We start from the raw sequence: 19,329 nt of genomic DNA, 5'->3' as shown, positions 1-19,329 counted from the left end.
TACTCCACCCCCCCATGTTCAGTTTTTTTAGAGCAGTTTTTGAAGCCAAAATCAGGTATGGATCATAAAAAGGAGAGAAGGTTTGAAGGACATTACTACTTCTCATGACCACATGTCCATGTCTCAGTGCTCACTCCTTTCACTTAGTTTTTAGTTCACATATACCCGTATCAACCGGCCAGCGCATACGTCACATTCCATTCTCCACATTATTCGGTTTCTGCTGTGCATATACCAGACCCCCTTGTTCAGCGCATGAAGACTGGAAGATGTGTCTCAGTGCTACCATTATTCAGCTCATATTATGTAAGCACAATCTCCTTGCCTGGCGCTTGTGCAGTAGAAGCAGTGCGTCCTGTAGTAAATGCTAATCTTTACACTTTTCATGTCTGGCGTTTGCGCAGTAAAAGCAGTGTGTTCTGTTGTAAAGGCAAATTTTTACAATTTCCATACTTGGCTCGTGCGCAGTAGAAGCAGAACATCCTGTAGTAAAGGCTAATCTTTACAATTCCCATGTCTGGCGCTTGCGCAGTAGAAGCAGAGTGTCCTGTAGTAAAGGGTAATCTTTACAATGTCCATGTCTGGCATGTGCGCAGTAGAAGCAGAGTGTCCTGTAGTAAAGGCTAATCTTCACACTTGATAGTTGAAATATATAGTGGCTCACCCCTCCTGCTAATATAGGCCGGTGCTCTCACTAAGTTGTGGTTCACCCCGACCACAATATGGAGTAGAAATATAAATAAAAGTATAGTGGGCACTCGATATCTGGCACTACGTATTGGGTACAACAGATTTATTCAGATAAACAGTATTATCAATCAATCACATACATAAAATAAAACTTGCAAAATATTCCCAATTATATGACAGTACAATTTATAAGTAATCATAAAATATTCCTAAAAATTAAAAATAGCAATAATATAACCTAGAGGTTAATAATATAAATATATATATTCACATTTATTGGTAAAAGTCCCTTTAAAATCTTCCGCAATAATTAGTGCGATTGATAATAGGATGTACTGAGTTTTGGCAGTGTTTATCCGCTCATATATCCAAGTCTGCAGGTCTCACTTCTATGAAGGATTGCAATGGTGGCTATTCAGGGGTTAATTGTATGCAGTGTATTATAATTGTATTTAACTTACTGCTTAATGTTCGTTGGTTTCTCTGACTTTCGTGGCGTCCCACTACTGGTCAGTTCACTCACCCCTCTTCTTATATGCCGTGTATGGGCTGCGCTTCCTTTTAGCAATATTATAGCGATGTCCGTAAGGTTTCCTCTTGGTCTCTGTTCAGCGTCCCACGTGTAGATGGTTTGTCACGTGATCGGAGCTTCAGAGCGTTTGTCACGTGATCGAAGTTTCAAAGCGTCACGTCACCTAGATCCGATGCGGTTGGATTAGTTCAAGTTCCGGAGGCGGTACCAACCTCCGTTTATACAGCTTTCTGGCGATAATCTTGTTGTTTTTTCGCACTAGTTTGTTGCTGGTTGTAGTAATGTAAGACGTCTAATTACTATAAGGATCTCATCCACTCCCGCTATACGCGTTTCGAGGTTGCGAACCTCTTCCTCAGTAGCTAGTTTTTGAGATCCTTACTTCCTCCTTATAAATCTTTGTAAGTCCCACCCTTTCTTCTAATTGAGATTACTCCCAAAATCTGGTCAGGATTTCCAATCTGTGAACACTTCCTTTATCTATGTATTTTATTATGTTTTCAATGCACCATTTTTGCGGTTAATCCTCTGCATATCAAAACATCATACATATATATACCATATAGAATTATCATACGCATTATATTCATATGAATTATATTAAAATCAAATGTATGTCATATGTATAAAATAATAAAATAATAAAAATAATAAAAAAAATTTTTAAAAAGGAATATATATATATATTAGTCTCAGATATTCAGATTGTTTCATTACTTTAAAATCCCTTTCTGTTATCTGTTTTTCTTTACCCTGTATTTTCACCAATATATTCGTATTTTTATTCGTAATTTTTATTCAGAATTTTTATTCGGAATTTTTAGTGTATGGGGGTGGGGAATTACGAATAAAAATTACGAATAAAAATACGAATATATTGGTGAAAATACAGGGTAAAGAAAAACAGATAACAGAAAGGGATTTTAAAGTAATGAAACAATCTGAATATCTGAGACTAATATATATATATATTCCTTTTTTTTTTTTTTTTATTGTATTTTTATTATTTTATTATTTTATACATATGACATACATTTGATTTTAATATAATTCATATGAATATAATGCGTATGATAATTCTATATGGTATATATATGTATGATGTTTTGATATGCAGAGGATTAACCGCAAAAATGGTGCATTGAAAACATAATAAAATACATAGATAAAGGAAGTGTTCACAGATTGGAAATCCTGACCAGATTTTGGGAGTAATCTCAATTAGAAGAAAGGGTGGGACTTACAAAGATTTATAAGGAGGAAGTAAGGATCTCAAAAACTAGCTACTGAGGAAGAGGTTCGCAACCTCGAAACGCGTATAGCGGGAGTGGATGAGATTCTTATAGTAATTAGACGTCTTACATTACTACAACCAGCAACAAACTAGTGCGAAAAAACAACAAGATTATCGCCAGAAAGCTGTATAAACGGAGGTTGGTACCGCCTCCGGAACTTGAACTAATCCAACCGCATCGGATCTAGGTGACGTGACGCTTTGAAACTTCGATCACGTGACAAACGCTCTGAAGCTCCGATCACGTGACAAACCATCTACACGTGGGACGCTGAACAGAGACCAAGAGGAAACCTTACGGACATCGCTATAATATTGCTAAAAGGAAGCGCAGCCCATACACGGCATATAAGAAGAGGGGTGAGTGAACTGACCAGTAGTGGGACGCCACGAAAGTCAGAGAAACCAACGAACATTAAGCAGTAAGTCAAATACAATTATAATACACTGCATACAATTAACCCCTGAATAGCCACCATTGCAATCCTTCATAGAAGTGAGACCTGCAGACTTGGATATATGAGCGGATAAACACTGCCAAAACTCAGTACATCCTATTATCAATCGCACTAATTATTGCGGAAGATTTTAAAGGGACTTTTACCAATAAATGTGAATATATATATTTATATTATTAACCTCTAGGAGTATATTATTATGAATATTATTGCTATTTTTAATTTTTAGGAATATTTTATGATTACTTATAAATTGTACTGTCATATAATTGGGAATATTTTGCAAGTTTTATTTTATGTATGTGATTGATTGATAATACTGTTTATCTGAATAAATCTGTTGTACCCAATACGTAGTGCCAGATATCGAGTGCCCACTATACTTTTATTTAATCTTCACACTTCCCATGACTGGCTCGTGCGCAGTAGAAGCAGAGTGTCCTGTAGTAAAAACTAATCTTTACAATTTTCATGTCTGGCGCTTGCGCAGTAGAAGCAGAGTGTCCTGTAGTAAAGGCTAATCTTTTCAATTTCCATGTCTGGCACGTGCGCAGTAGAAGCAGAGTGACCTGTATTAAAGGCTAATCTTTACAATTTCCATACCTGGCTCGTGCGCAGTAGAAGCAGTGTGTTCTGTAGTAAAGTAAAGGCTAATCTTTACTATAAAGCACTGCTTCCACTGTGCATGTGCCAAAAAGGGGATTCAGCATATGTGCAGTAGACACCAAAGCACAGGAGTATGCATCGAGATTTGGACGTGTGCCCCTCTCCTTCTTGCGCGTAATGAGGAGTGATGCACGACCTGTGGAGACGGCCGTTTATAGGCAGTACAGCAACAGGAGATCTCGGAAAAATGACAGAAATCTAATTCTTAAAGAGGACTTGTCACTGTATAAATTATGCTTGAATGAGTCCACAGCAGGGTAAGTGCTTATCATTGTGATGCGTTTTAGCCCATCGAGAGATAACCAGGACTCATTCTAGAATCATTTACAGAAAATATGTAAACCTGATATTGTGACAGGCTCTCTTTACTGCGCAGGCTCTGGCCTTTCATTTACAATTAGGGGACTTGACTTGTGGGTGCACTTTGCCCAGCTATACACAGATGTCTAAAGGATGGAGGCCTGGAACTCTCTTCCTACCAGCCACATTTACTGCGGTGGAACAGGCTGATAAACATGTCCATCAGAGCGCGGCCTCGGCTGCTTAACATTCATAGCACACCCGACATTGGACATTTCATATTTATCATACATGTCCATAACCATCCACGGCTGCACCCATCCCTGCAGATCCTGCTTACATTATAATAATTTATAGATGGTTATTGAAATCCGTCTACATTACCACACTCTCCTGTCAATCCATTCACCTCCTAAATCTTCTCGTGACTGTTACTCAGTGCCACATGTCCCATGTCTATTCATTTTCTTCCTGTCCCTTCTCTTAACTGTTTTATGACTTACTAGACACTCTGACAGTAATTCCTTACCATATTCTCCATAAGGGAGATAATGTAAAATATTCCCCCAGGGTTCACCTAACCAGGGTCTTGTCGAGGAGGGAGGGCATGAAGGGTGTGGACACTGACAAAGACACAAATTCAAACATAGACACATACAGACAAGGCTATTGAAATGGGAAAAAAAAAACGTCTGCAATCATTATTCATTTTTGACCCCCTGATATTTATGCTAACTGCCTGACTGTCGCTAAAAAATAACTTTTATTGAAAAATCATTAAAAAGTCAGTCATCGTTCACAGAATCTATATTCAGGCTAGGCGTCAGAGAAAGCGCGGTGCAGTGTTTGAGAAAATATTGCTTGCACCACTGTTATCTACTGTGCCTCTAATCTATACCCCCGTGTTCTATATTTGAATGGCACAGTCTCATTTTGATTCAGAAAACTCTAACCTAAAAATGGTGTGGGTTGCGCTTATGGGGTGTTACTGATAAGCTAGATAGCATAGCTGCTGTTAATTTATTGCACAGCCATATGTCCCCACGTAGCACCCCTCTGAGTATCGGTGCCCCCGCCTGCTTAACACATTCAGGCTTTTCCAGGCACAACTCCAAATCCCCATAAATCACTAATGCCCATGTGGCTACATTAATTTCTAAACATGTTTCCAAGCGTAGTATAAAAGCTCGACACGTTTCTTGGCCGCACTTAGAACAGCCTATTAATCGGGAGCTACAATTAGAAACAGACAAACAAACATGTAACGGAGTGGCTGCACGCTACTGATAACGAGCGTGCAGCGTGCAGCCCCCGGCACTGGAATGGCCCCCTGATATTTAGTTAACAATCTTCTCCTAGTTACAGACCTTTCTTATGTAGGCGCGTCCCTTCCAGTAATAGATGCTAGACCTGTGTGTCCAGGATGCTGCTGCCTTCCCCCTGCAAACTGCCTTGTATGTGGCTTCCTTCCTATCTACAGCTTATGTGACCTGCCCTTCTCAGATCCATTCTCCCATCTCCACACTCTGATCTGCTGTATACAACCCCCTTCCCATCCCTGCTGCTAGATCTAACACTGAGAGAAGGGAAGGGGGGAGCATCACAAGCACTAGTAACCCCTGGCAGATTTATGCCAGATTCAGAAGCACCAGCAGCTAGATGAAGGGGTTACACACATTTTGCAGAAGTAAAATGGTAGAGAATAGTTGTTGACGTTTTAAAACATCCATGCAGAGATTGCAGCAGCATGCTAGTCAGTGAATGTCGTGCTCCCCGTCTCTGCCTTCCCATTGATCTATACACAGCACTCAGCGAACGCTGTGTACAGGGATCAGGAAGCAGCAATGCTCCATGCTCTTGTCCCAGCAGTCATGTGAGAGCCAGGCCCACGTCGGCTCTGCAGCTAGGTTGTACGGCCTCTCTGGGGGCTGTATTCCCCATGTCAGCGCCAGTTAACGGAGGAATCTGCAATAACAGAACGTAAAGTTAAATGTCCCTCAAAAGTCTTGCATTACCTTATAGGGACACAAAATGTAAAATAAAAAAAGACAAAAAAATAAAATAATGGAAAGGGGAATTAATAATAAATAAAAATAAAGCCCTATGTATCACCAAAACATGTGCAAAAACTATTTACATAACCAAACAGAAAAAAAATAATAGAAAATGCGCCTTGTCATGAATGGGGGTAAATGGCCCTGCTAGCAGTGATGGCCAGTTCGCATTGTTCGCCCGCGAACATATGCGGGCTGCCATCTTTTTTCACAAGTCCGGCGAGGCACAGGTAAGCTCTTACCTGTGCCTGTGCCGCGAGCCGGTCTGAAAACAAATGCGGTCACCGCTGACCGCACTTGTTTTCAGACCGGCTCGCGGCACAGGTAAGAGCTTTCCTGTGCCTCGCCGGACTTGTGAAAAAAGATGGCAGCCCGCATATGTTCGCATGCGAACTGGCCATCACTGCCTGCCAGCAACTGGTTACATTTTCATTTAGGAGGTAAGTGAACAATAATAAAACACAATCAGTGCAAAGGTATCCCTGGTCTTTAACAGTGCCACAGGGGTCTGGGTCGGAGGGAAGACCCCATATATGTTCCAGCAATCCTTACCTCTATTTTACTGACAGGAAATAGTTGAGGATTTGGCGAGAGATATCCTGAACAAATTACCAAGTGGTTTTAATCTGGAGAAAGTGATGGAGAAATATCCTGTTGTCTATGATGAGTCTATGAACACAGTCCTTAGACAGGAATTAATCCGCTTCAACAGGTAAGCCACCGCTGCAGCCTATTAGCATAAAGTCGCCATAGGTTTATATGGCGTGCCGTTTATTCTGGGACTTTGAATTTAGTCACAGTAAATCTTGGAATGCAGTGTACCGCATTAGCCATCAGAGAATGTTAGAGCCATGTATTGGTCAAAGAAGTTTGAAAATTGAGGACTTCCTTTGATGTTTTTCTATATCCCCAGCAAGTTGCAGTCCCTAGTTTAAAGGGTATCTGTAAGCAGATTTGTGCCTAGCAGATTTGAGCTGAAGGCATCTGTGTTGGTCCCATGTTCCTATGTGCCCGCATTGCTGAGAAAAATTGTGTTTTTTATATATATAATGACCTAGAGGCTCAGCTCTCTCTGCAACTGCCGCACCCTCTGCACTTTGACAGGGCCAGGCAGTAAAAACATCATCACACCTGGTCCTGTCAATCAAAGTGGAGAGGGCGCGGCAGTTGCAGAGCGATCTGAGCCTCTAGGTGTAATGACAACACCCCCGTTGCCCCTAGAGGCTCATTTGCATCTATTAGAACATTATTTTTCTCAGCAATGCGGGCACATATGAACATGGGACCAACACAGATGCCTTCAGCTCAAATCTGCTGACAGATGCCCTTTAAACTAGGGACTGGGCTGTAGTGCGTGGTGGATCTGCCTTCTATCGGGGTTCGGTGTCCTCCTGTCAACCAGCAGGTGTGTGATCTCCATATTCAGATATGCAGTTATACATCTTTTGATCTTATATTGGTGTATAGCAGGGCCAGGCAGTGAAAAAGTAATCACACCTGGCCCTGTCAATCAAAGTGCAGAGGGCGTGGCAGTTGCAGAGAGAGCTGAGACTCTAGGTGTAATGGCAACGCCCCCGTTGCTCCTAGAGGCTCATTTCCATATATCAAAACATCATTGTTCTCAGCAATGCGGGCACATATGAACGTGGGACCAACGCAGATGCCTTTAGCTGCCAAGTGCACATGTAACAGGTCAGCCAGTTGCTGACAGATGCCCTCTAAAGGGGTTTTCCAGGCTCCTGATATTCTCCTCAGGATAAGTCATCAATATCCAATCAGTGTGGGCCCAGCATCTGACATCCCCACCGATCAGCTGTTCCCTGCAGCCACTGGGGCTGGAATCTTTGAATTGAGCAGGAAGTGTAGTGGCCGCACCAGGGCTCCTATTAAAGTGAATGAATGCTGAGCTGCAGTGCCCTGGTGCGGCCACTACACTCTGAATGGAGCTGTGCTTCCTGCTCCATTCAAGAGCCACAGGGAACGGCTGATCGGCGGGGGTGCATGGTGTCAGACCCTCGCCGATCAGATATTAATTACCTATCCTGCGGATATGCCATCGATATCAGGAGCCTGGAAAACCACTTTAATGGTCCATTCACACGTCCGTAATTTGGGTCTGCATTCATTCCGCAATTTGCGGACCCATTCACTTTCAATAGGGCTGGAACGGATGCAAATCCACATTTCCTGGATCCGCATCCGCATTTTCGGGATCCGCATCCGTTTTTTCGGGATCCACAATTTAGTTCCTGAAAAAAATAGAACATGTCCTATAAGGGTCCATTCACACGTCCGTAAGTGTTTGGCGGATCCGCAAAACACGGAACACCTGCAGTGTGCGATCCGCAATTTGCAGACAGCACATCACAGACATTTATAATAGAAAATGCCTTTTCTGGTCCGCAATTGCGGACAAGAATAGGACATGTTTTATTTTTTTCAGGAACGAAATTGTGGATCCCGAAAAAACGGGCGCGGATCCCGGAAATGTGGATTTGCATCCGTTCCAGCCCCATTGAAAGTGAATAGGTCCGCAAATTGCGGAACGAATGCGGACCCAAATTGCGGACGTGTGAATGGACCCTAAGATGGCCATGTTCCCAAACAACCCCTTAAGGGTCCATTCACACCTCGGTTTTTTCTTTCCTGATCTGTTCCGTTTTTTGCGGAACAGATCAGGACCAGATCTGGACCCATTCATTTTCAATGGGTCCTGGAAAAAATCGGACAGCACAATGTGTTGTTTCGTTCCGCATGTCCGTTTAAATATAAAACATGTCCTATTCTTTTCCGCAAAATTCGGATCCTGGGACAATACAAAGTCAATGGATCCGCAAAAAACGGAAGACATTCGGATGTCATTCCGTATGTCATCCGTTTTATGCGGAATCCGTTCCTGGAAACACATAACAAATGTTTGGGGTTTTTTTTCAAAGAAATCCAAACAATTTTATTTGATTATTGAAATTTATACATGTTTCCGTTTTTTGCGGATCCGCAAAAAACGGATGACATACGTAACATTTTCGGGAACAACGGATCCGCAAAAAACGGGCCGAAAATCGGGATATAGGAAAATACTGACGTGTGAATGTAGCCTTAGTCTCATCTTATCCAATGGCAGATTTTATAATTGTCACACTCTGTGTATATCTCTACTCGGTGACTAAAATTAAGCGATGAGAGACATCCGAGAGCTATTCCCATATTAGTTACATACGGCCGATGCTGCACAACGTGACTGAATCTGTAGTTCAGCGTCAGTGAGCACACAAGCTTTACCTACTTACATCAAATCCAGCCATAAGGTACAGGCGGGTTTGTCCTTGCAGCTCCTGCTGCTAGATTCGCATGCGTCTAACCCTCTAGGATTTTGGGATATGTTCTCTGCTCTAGCAGAGGTTCCCTGACTTATCACATAAAACAGACTTCATACGCCTCAGATCATTTCTTTGCCAGCACTAAAAACCCTTCTGTCATTTCATGCTGCACACCCCCCGCTTGCTTTCTTGGCCACAGGCTCACAGAAGTTGTACGGAGCAGTCTGATTAATTTGGGCAAAGCCGTGAAAGGCCAAGTGTTGATGTCATCTGAGCTGGAGAACGTATTTAACAGCATGCTGGTGGGAAGAGTGCCCGCCATGTGGGCAGCCAAATCCTACCCATCCCTCAAGCCACTGGGCAGCTATGTGTCCGACCTGCTCTCCCGACTGCAGTTTCTACAGGTAATGTCTGGGATTAGACACAGTAAATTTATTCCGGACGTGTGTGTTTTATTCACGTAAAAATACCAATTCTATTCTGACAACTGGGTGTTACTGTTCCTCTGACACTCTAAGCATTGATTAAACGGTGCCAAAATGTATAGGGAAACACCACATTGACAAAGGAAATGGTAACCTCCAGGAGGAATAACAGAGGAATGGCACATTGCAGAATTCAATTCAGTTGGAGAATACAAGCATTTAGTAAAACCGTCATATCAGGACAAGGGCATAGCTGAGGAGGGCGCCGGATGAGGGTTTCTGAAGAGCCTACCTTTATTCTTTTAGGTTACAGCAGCCGGAGCTTCTTTCTAGCTGTTGTAACTTGATCCAGGTAGCAGTTCTCTCAGGAGGGGAAGAAGTGGCACTTATGTAGGGATTAGGTTACATTACACAGTTCTGGCTACAGCTACCAGTAGAGGGAGCCTATGAGCTTACTTATACTGTTCCTACATTGAACTCCATAATAAAGCAGTAGGCGCCCCCCAGTGGTGGCTACAGGCAGCCAAGCCTTTATCATTTAAAGTGATTGTTGCAAGAATTAAACTTCATCTGTCCACAGGATAGGGGATAAGTGTCTGATCGGAGGGGTGATTGTGTGTGCCCCCCACATGGATGGGAGCGGCAGTTGAGCAGGATTCACTCCAAGCCTGTGCTCAGGATCATAATTGCAATTAGGGTTAGGTCATATTAGTTTAGTCAGGAACTACACACACAGGTACTTACAGGCACCTTACATAATGGACAGATGATTGCACCATGCAATCTGCTGAGGATGTACTGAAGTCATGAAATACATTTTGCACATATTTTCATGTTTTTATAAAAAAAATTATACATCTATACTCTAGAAAATGAGCGACTTGTTCCAACAAGGCATTGAATCTATAGTAGTAACACAGACATGTAGGACGTTATAGACAGGTGCTGCCCTCTTGTGGTACAGTTCGGTACTGAATACATATTTTCTTCATGTTTATAAAAATTAAGCCTAGTTGGGAACTTAACAACTAGATTTTTTTTATTTTATTTATGACCTAATGTTTAAAGTGGTTAAACGGTTTATCTTCAAATATATGCATATCATGTAAATAATTAATAACTATATGTACATTAACTCCTGCACAAATTCATTCCTGAAGATCTGATCTCTGTCTGCCGTCTAAGGCAGGGGACAGCAACCCCCTGCACTGCAACTACAGCTCCCAGCATGCTGCATTCACTTCTTTGGAGTTTCGAGAACAGCCAAGTAAGTATGCATGCTGGGAGTTGTAGTTTCACAACAGCTGGAGGGCCAGAGTTTGCTGACCCTGGATCTAGGGGGTACGTGCACATTGGACTAGGGTTGCACTGGGTATCGAATTATCGATACCCAATCACTACTTTTGATACTGCACAGCCTAGTACTACAGAACATGGCACACAATGCTCTCAGCGCGCACCATGTTCTCCTCAGCAGCACAGTGGAGAAGGAGAGTGTCTCTCCCTCCCCCCTGTGCCGCTGCCACTAATGACAGGAGGCAGGGGAGGAGGAGTGGAGGGGCTGTGGCCACTGCGCCACCAATGAAGATAACTCACTCATAAATACAGGAGGCGGGTGCCGGCTGCAGAATCACATAGCTGGCACCCGGCCTCTATGACAGGGCGCTACGATCCACGGCAGTTAACCCCCCTGTACTAGAGGCCGGGTGCCGGCTATGTGATTCTGCAGCCGGCACCCGCCTCCTGTATTTGTATTAGTGGGTTTGTTATCTTTATTGTTGGTGCAGCATAATAAATGACCCCCTATGTTACTATGAAACATTACAAATACAAGATCGTAATTGAGACCCATATATTGTAAAATCAAGGCCGCCATGTTGGGACCAGATTTGTAATTCTTCTTAATTAGGCCCTTTTCATTATATCTCCCATTGCTGTAACTGCTGCTGTACTGCCATAATGGGGCCTACGTTCACGGATACATCTCCCGCTGGATGGTTAGTCAGTGATGGAGGCCCCTTACGTGTCACGGTGTTAAAATTATCTTTATGATTTGGCTTTAATTGAATCCCTACTAATCTGGACACTAATGGGACGTGTACTCCTCACAGGACTGGATAGACAACGGGCCGCCCAAGGTGTTCTGGATTTCAGGATTTTATTTCACTCAGTCATTCCTTACAGGCGTCTCCCAGAATTATGCAAGAAAATACACCATTCCCATAGATCACATCGGATTTCAATTTGAGGTAAGAAAATGTCTTGGCATTAAGGTTACATTCACAACAAATTTAGAAAATTTGGCTTTCAAAATCTGTGTTTTTCAGGCTTGTTTTTTGACTAGTTTGGTGCGTTTTTTTATACCTTTTTTGACGCCGTTTTTTAAACCAATTTTGGGTGTATATTTCATTCCAAAACTGCATTTTCCATTCATATCTTTCAAGCAGATTCTGCAGATATAGGGCATGCTGCTCCTTTTTTTCTGCTGCAGTATGAACCATGCCAAAAAGCAAGTGCTGCTTCCCATTGAAATAACTGAATGTATATGAATGGATAAAGATATGAATGGAGTCGTTTTTTTTACTCCGAATCAGAAAATGCTCCAAAACTGTGTGATCGGACCCTAAGGCCTCTTGCCCACGAATGTTTTTCCGTTTACGTTCCGTTTTTTTGCATTCCGTATACGGACTGTATACGGAACCATTCATTTCAATGGATCCACACAAAAAATTGAAGGTACTCCGTATGCCTTCCGTTTCTGTTTTATCGTTCTGTTTAAAGTCATATTATTGTCCGCATAATGGACAAGGATAGTACTGTTCTACCAGGGGCCAGCTGTTCCGTTCCGCAAAAAACGGAATGCACAAGGACGTCATCTGTATTTTTTGTGGATCCGTTTTTTGCGGACCGCAAAATAATGTAAAAAGCCATACGGTCTTGTGCAAGAGGCCTAAGGCTGATATCTGCTACAGGGTTGAATGTGGCTGGGAAAATCCTAATCCAGTACAGAGAAATTAGTTGTCACCGGATGTTGCATCTTGGTGATTACTGACACTATTAATTAGTTTCTTACCTTTTTCTTGCTCTGCCCCGTTGCCCTGTGTTACTCCTTCCACTCCATTTGCAGTTCCAGAGGTTCTTAAAGGGGTTGTCTAAGATAAGAAAAAAGGGTTTGCATATTTTTCCTGAATCAGCACCACTCTTGTCCTTGGGTTGTAACTAGCGTTGCAGCATAGCTGCATTCTCTTGAATAGGGCTAAGCTGCAATACCAAACAAGAGGGATGTTTTTTTTCTTGAAAATAGAAAAAAAGCAAACTAATCTCAGACAACTCCTTATAGGGTTTCCCTATAAGTAAATATCATATTCACGACACAGATCCTAAACAAAATGAAAAATGTAGCAATAAAAATGGATCCAGTGAAATGTTATATTTATTTACATAGCAGGTGCTCAAAATGTAAAGCTATGTGCATTTTTGATGAGCTGGAAGTAAGAAGGAACCATATCCACAGCTGCCAGAGGGGGAAGAAGACTGATACTGTTTAGAGACAGCCCCAGATTAGCTGTAGCAAGTGGACACAAGGAAGCAAAAAAAAAAAAAAATGTAAAAAGAAGAAGAACTTTTACAATCTATTACATTTTCATTGCACTATGATTCCCAATCTTTCATTTTAGGTGACCTCTCATGAGAACACAATAGACAAGCCTCCAGAAGATGGCGCTTATATTAAAGGACTTTTCCTGGAAGGAGCTCGGTGGGATAGACAGAAAATGCAATTAGGAGAATCTCTTCCTAAAATTCTCTATGATTCTATACCCATTATATGGCTGAAGCCAGGAGAAAGTTCCAAGTTCGTCCCCCAGAACTCATACTTTTGTCCTGTGTACAAAACCAGCGCAAGACGAGGAACGCTGTCCACAACAGGACATTCCACCAACTACGTCCTCTCTATCGAGCTGCCCACTGACATGTCTGAGAAGCACTGGATAAACCGAGGGGTGGCCGCCCTATGCCAGCTGGATGATTAGCTCCTGGGTGGAATAATGTCTAATTTATTCATCGTTGCTTTGCACAATCTCCGTTCTATTATAGGATACCCCACACGCGATCTTCACTTACACTATGCAAAGTCTCTGAATGCAGAAAGATTAAATAGATTTTATTATGCTATGGAAATCTGTGCAATAAATGGCTGCCCTTTAGGCTGGGTTAACACGGGACTGATTAGCTGAGGATTTTCGTGCGGCATATCTGCAGCGTTGTACATTACCAGCAAAGTGGATGAAAATTTCACAATTTTCATCCACATGCTGCATTAAAAAATGCAGCAGTAATTTAATTAGAATTATTTTTTTTTGTTAAATGTGGAGAACAAGCGATACTAATGATTTTTTGCAATATAGTGGTACTTTAAAAAAAATTGATTTAGCCTTTGAAATTGTTTTTTGAGAGTTGCCATGGAGATCCTATTTTCACAGTTTAACGCCGTCCAGCACTGAACAGTGAAGAGGCTCATGGCTCATTGCTGCTGCCTTCACTGCCTCCGTAATATATAGCTAAAACTGTCCATAAATACTATATGTATATATATATATCAACGTGTATGTGGGTGCCAGCTTATACAACCTTGACCAATAACAATAAACAGCAGTATGAAATCCACGGACTCCAGTATCTCAGTGAAGAAAACAGTGTAGTTTATTCACCCATCACCGTACAACGTTTCAATCCTCTGCAGGATCTTTCTCAAGTGTATACATATATTGCCTTGTCTGGCTTACATCGGTACACTGTCGGCGGTGATCGCAGACAGTGTATATGCAGTTTGTATACCTTGTGCGCTAACGAGTCACCGGGAGATGCAGGAGAGCCGGCCGTAAGCTCCTGCATCTCCTGGCGGCTAGTTAGGTAGTGCCGGGCATACAGATGGCACCTACTCTGTCAGCACTCACTGCAGTGTACCGATGTCAGCCAGACAGGACATTAGATAGAGATAGGGGGGCACATTTATTAAGACTAGCATTTTAGACGCCAGTCTTAATAAAGCCCTAAGCTGGTGGTGGTTCAGCCGAAGTTATGAGCCCTAAGCTAGGTTCGCCTTAACTTTGGCGAACCCAGCGCCATTTCTAAATGTAAGACAGCTTCCTTGCTGTCTTACATTTAGACCATTTTCTACACCTAGACCCATTTAGACCCTTCCACGCCCACGCCACACCCACAATTTTAGACCTTGCGTCAGCGGGGAGACTAACCGTTGCGCTGCCATCTGCGCCTGAAATACGTCTAATTTAGATGTATTTCAGCTTAGTAAATGGCCGCCATGGTATTTATAGCCAGTTTTGGATACAGTATATATTAGGCAGCCAGCTAGGGCAGCAACAATGAGCCAAGAGCGTCATCACCACACTGTGAAGATTGATTAGGTAAACCTTCAGAGGCATTTTTTTTGTTATGAAAAAGTTTAAAATCAATAAATAAAGTATATTGCAAAAATTATCATATCACTTGCCCTACACATTTAACAAAAAATAATAATAAACGGCAGTTAAATTTTAATAGCATGCAATATTTGTGGCCTGTGCCTGTGCTTTGTTGTTCCTAGAGCTGCGCCTCAATCTCATTCACTTGAATACCAGGCACAGCCCCTCGCCCCCTTTATTGTGCTGACACTTAGGCTAGTTTCACACTTGCGGCAGGACGGATCCGACATGCTGTTCACCATGTCGGATCCATCCTGCGGCTATTTCGCCGTGCCCGCGGACCGCCGCTCCGTCCCCATTGACTACAATGGGGACGGGGCGGAGCTCCGGCGCAGCACGGCGGTGCACGGAGAAAGCCGCCGGACTAAAAAGCCTGACATGCAGTAATTTTAGTCCGGCGGCCTTTCTCCGTGCTGCGCCGGAGCTCCGCCCCCGTCCCCATTATAGTCAATGGGGACGGAGCGGCGGTCCGCGGGCACGGCGAAATAGCCGCAGGACGGATCCGACATGGTGAACAGCATGTCGGATCCGTCCTGCCGCAAGTGTGAAAGTACCCTTACTGATCAGACATGGCCCAGACATCGACAAGTATTGAGGTATGAGTATTCCCTATGTATACTCTGACATATCTATAATTCCCTGGGCACCTAGTGTATGCCAAAATAATTGCGTAAGCGGGGCCAATATCAACATACTTTTTTTCCCCACTGTATAAGAAAATGTCCCCTACCATGACATAGGGAAAAATACCATGCAGTCTGCTATTTTTACAAGGGAAATAAATAGCCAGTATATGCCACTGTATTCCATCATAGTGACGTACTTTGGGCAATACCTATCGGACATGTGTATAAGATGGTAACAAAGCCTAATATCAGTTGCTGACACCCAGAAGCGCCTCATATTCCATACAGTGGTCACACGGCATAACTTCGTCATATAATATTCAGGTATTTATTGGATTATTTAGAATGTCTATAGACACTGGTTGTGACTCTTGCTATCCGTTCCTTGACCACACACGGCACAGTATTTCTGCCTAATGTGATGACCAGGCTGGTGGCTGGATTGTGTAGTGCCTGCTGTCATACGTCCAGGGCCGGTGCTACCATAAGGCAGACCAAGCAGCTGCCTTAGGGCGCACCCTGGGGGAGGGCGGAAAAATGTGACATGGAGGGGGAGAAATGTGAAATGGAGGGCTGATGTGACATAGGGGGGTGATTTGACATGGAGGGGGAGAAATGTGACATGGGGGCATGATGGCTGACATAGGGGAATGATGGCTTACATGGGGGGCTGATGGCTGACATGGGGGTCTGATCTGAGGTCTGATTAACATTGGGGGTATGATTGGGGCTGTGAGCTGAGGTCTGATTAACATTGGGGGTCTGATTGCTGGTCTGACCTGAGGTGGGCGCCCCCCCTCGCAGGTGAGCTGCGAGGGGGGGCGCCAAAATGTAGCTTCGCTTGTGTTGGCAAAAATCCTTGCACCGGCCCTGCATACGTCTCCCATGGTCACAGTCATTCTCTATGTCTCAAGGGTATATCCCCGCATGTGGAGGGGGTATGGTCAGATCCCTCCACGTTCTAGGCAGAAGAGGATAATCCTAGATTCACATTGGCACAAGAGTTCACTTAAAATAGTAGTAGCAATGCCACATGGTGGGAGTTAAATGGAGTGTCAATTGTGAGAGATCAGCGCGATCGTAGTCGATAGCGCAGAAAATGGATGAGACTGGAAGTGAAGAGTGTTATGAGCTCCTCGGTGGCCTTAACACTTTCTTATTTTTTTGGGAGTCAGCATGCTAGGATAGAAATGAATAATGCTATGGAAAAAATGTTTTTGTCTTGTATTCATTTATACAATTTCCATCATTTAAGTCCAGCGAGATTCCTGCCTGTTAATAAAACCAGCTGCATAATAAGCACAGCAATGATATTTTAATATATGCAACTGTGTTACACCTAGAGGCTCTGCTCTCTCTGCAACTGCTTCACTATAATTGACAGGGCCAGGCAGTAAAAACACCATCATGCCTGACCCTGTCAGAGTGGAGAGGGTGTGACAGCTGCAGAGAAATCAGAGCCTCCAGGTGTAACTGCAACGCCCCCGTTCTTTGAAAAACAGGTGGCAATTATTGCCCTTATTTAGGGAAGGAAGGCAGCAAATGTTGTACATGCTGGTTACAGTGCATTTCTCTCTGAAATTCTGAGGAAAATGGGTTGTTCCAGACATTGTTCAGAAGAACAGTGTACCTTGATTAAAACGTTGATTGGAGAGGGGAAAACATATAAAGTGCAGAAAATGATAGGCTGCTCAGCTAAAATGATCGCAAATGGTTTAAAATGGCAACCAAAACCTGAAAGACGTGGAAGAATAGAAGAATAGCCAAAATGGCAAGGACTCAGCCAACAATCAGCTCCAGGAAGATCAAAGAAGGTCTAAAGTTACCTCTGAGTACTGTTACTATTAGAAGACGCCTATGTGAAGCCAAGCTATCTGCAAGAAGCCCCCGCAAAGTCCCACTGCTGAAAAAAACACATGTGCTGAAAAGGTTACAATTTGCCAAAGAGCACATTGACTGGCCTTAAAGGGAACCTCTCACCGGGATTTTGTGTATAGAGCTGAGGACATAGGCTGCTAGATGGCTGCTAGCACATCCGCAATACCCAGTCCCCATAGCTCGGTGTGCTTTTATTGTGGAAAAAAAAGATTTGATACATATGCAAATTAACCTGAGATGAGTCAGGGAAAGTATGATTGTTCTTTTTGGGTCTAGTGGCCGGAGACAGTTTGTCAGACGACCCCCAAAACACTGAATTCAAGCCACAGCACATTGTGAAGACAGTGAAGTATGGTGGCGCAAGCATCATGATATGGGGATGTTTCTCATACTAAGGCCCCCTGCACACGAACGTGCGCACCCCGTGGTCGTGCTGTGGCCCACAAAATGTGGGCCGCAATGCACGAACACAGTTCGTGGGGCAGCAGCAGCGGATCGCGGACCCATTCACTTTAATGCGTCCGCGATCCGGCCATTCCGCAAAAAGATAGGACATGTTCTATCTTTTTGTGGTACGGAATGAAACCCCGTAGTGCTTCCGTTCCGTGCTTCCGTTCCGCACCATTCCGCATCTCCGGATTTGCAGATCTATTCAAGTGAATGAGTCCGAAACCGTGATGCGGAATGCCCACGGAACGGCACCCGTGTATTGCGGATCCGCAAATGCGATCTGCAATACGGCAACGGGAAGCACACATTCGTGTGCAGGGGGCCTAAGGTGTTGGGTCTATTTATCGCATAGCAGGGATCATGGATCAGTTTGAATACATCAGAATACTTGAAGAGGTCATGCCACCTTATGCTGAAGAGGAAATGTCCTTGAAATGGGTGTTCCAACAAGGCAACGACCCCAAACACACCAGTAAACGTGCAACATCTTGGTTCCAGACCAACAAGATTGACGTTATGGAGTGCTCAGCCCAATCCCCGGATCTTAATCCAATAGAAAACTTGTGGGGTGACATCAAAAATTCAGTTTCTGAGGCAAAACCAAGAAATAGAGAAGAACTGTGGCATGTAGTCCAAATAAAAGCTATTAGAAGGATTTTGAGCTTTATTCACACTGCTATTATTTTTAACACAACTGTACCAAGTTTGAACGCCAGTTTTCTGGCATACAAAAGTCCCACATTTTGGGATAAGTGCACATTTTGTGCTGAGATTTGACACTTTTTGTAGTTTTACACCACTCTGAACACTTTTGAAAAGTTATGTAAAAGGGAGTGTGGTAAGTATTGTACTTGTACCAGATTTATAACTGTGACCTTTTTTAAAAAAAAAAAAGTTGCAAAATCACTCCAATAGGACATTGTGAAGCAGCATCTGTGGCTCCAAATTCAACAAACATTGTGTGACTTTTGATAAATTTGGTGCACCGGTAGCTCAGGGAAAATGGAAAATAATAAACTGATCAGTAACGTCCTAATGGGTACCAGGTGACTTTTCAGGATACGCTCTTGTGTGTGTACATGAGGAATGACACTATATTCGGCCATTATATGAATTGTATCTGTCCAGTCTCTATCTAGGGCTACTTTCACAT

General features: G+C 43.2%; 1 protein-coding gene across 1 annotated transcript in view; it reads left to right on the top strand.

The window, feature by feature from the left end:
* Nucleotides 1-13,925, top strand: part of DNAH3 (dynein axonemal heavy chain 3) — a 373,397-nt gene extending 359,472 nt beyond the window's left edge. Inside the window, exons 65-68 of the mRNA XM_044304498.1 lie at nt 6,564-6,706; nt 9,514-9,718; nt 11,851-11,988; nt 13,417-13,925. Of these exons, the coding sequence (XP_044160433.1) occupies nt 6,564-6,706; nt 9,514-9,718; nt 11,851-11,988; nt 13,417-13,770 (840 nt within the window). The 3' untranslated portion in view covers nt 13,771-13,925. The remainder of the gene's footprint in view (nt 1-6,563; nt 6,707-9,513; nt 9,719-11,850; nt 11,989-13,416) is intronic.
* The last annotated feature ends 5,404 nt before the right edge of the window (nt 13,926-19,329 follow it).

This window comes from Bufo gargarizans, chromosome 8 (genome assembly GCF_014858855.1).
Source record: "Bufo gargarizans isolate SCDJY-AF-19 chromosome 8, ASM1485885v1, whole genome shotgun sequence".
NCBI classification, from domain to species: Eukaryota; Metazoa; Chordata; class Amphibia; order Anura; family Bufonidae; genus Bufo; species Bufo gargarizans.
This window is presented reverse-complemented; position numbering and strand designations above follow the sequence as displayed.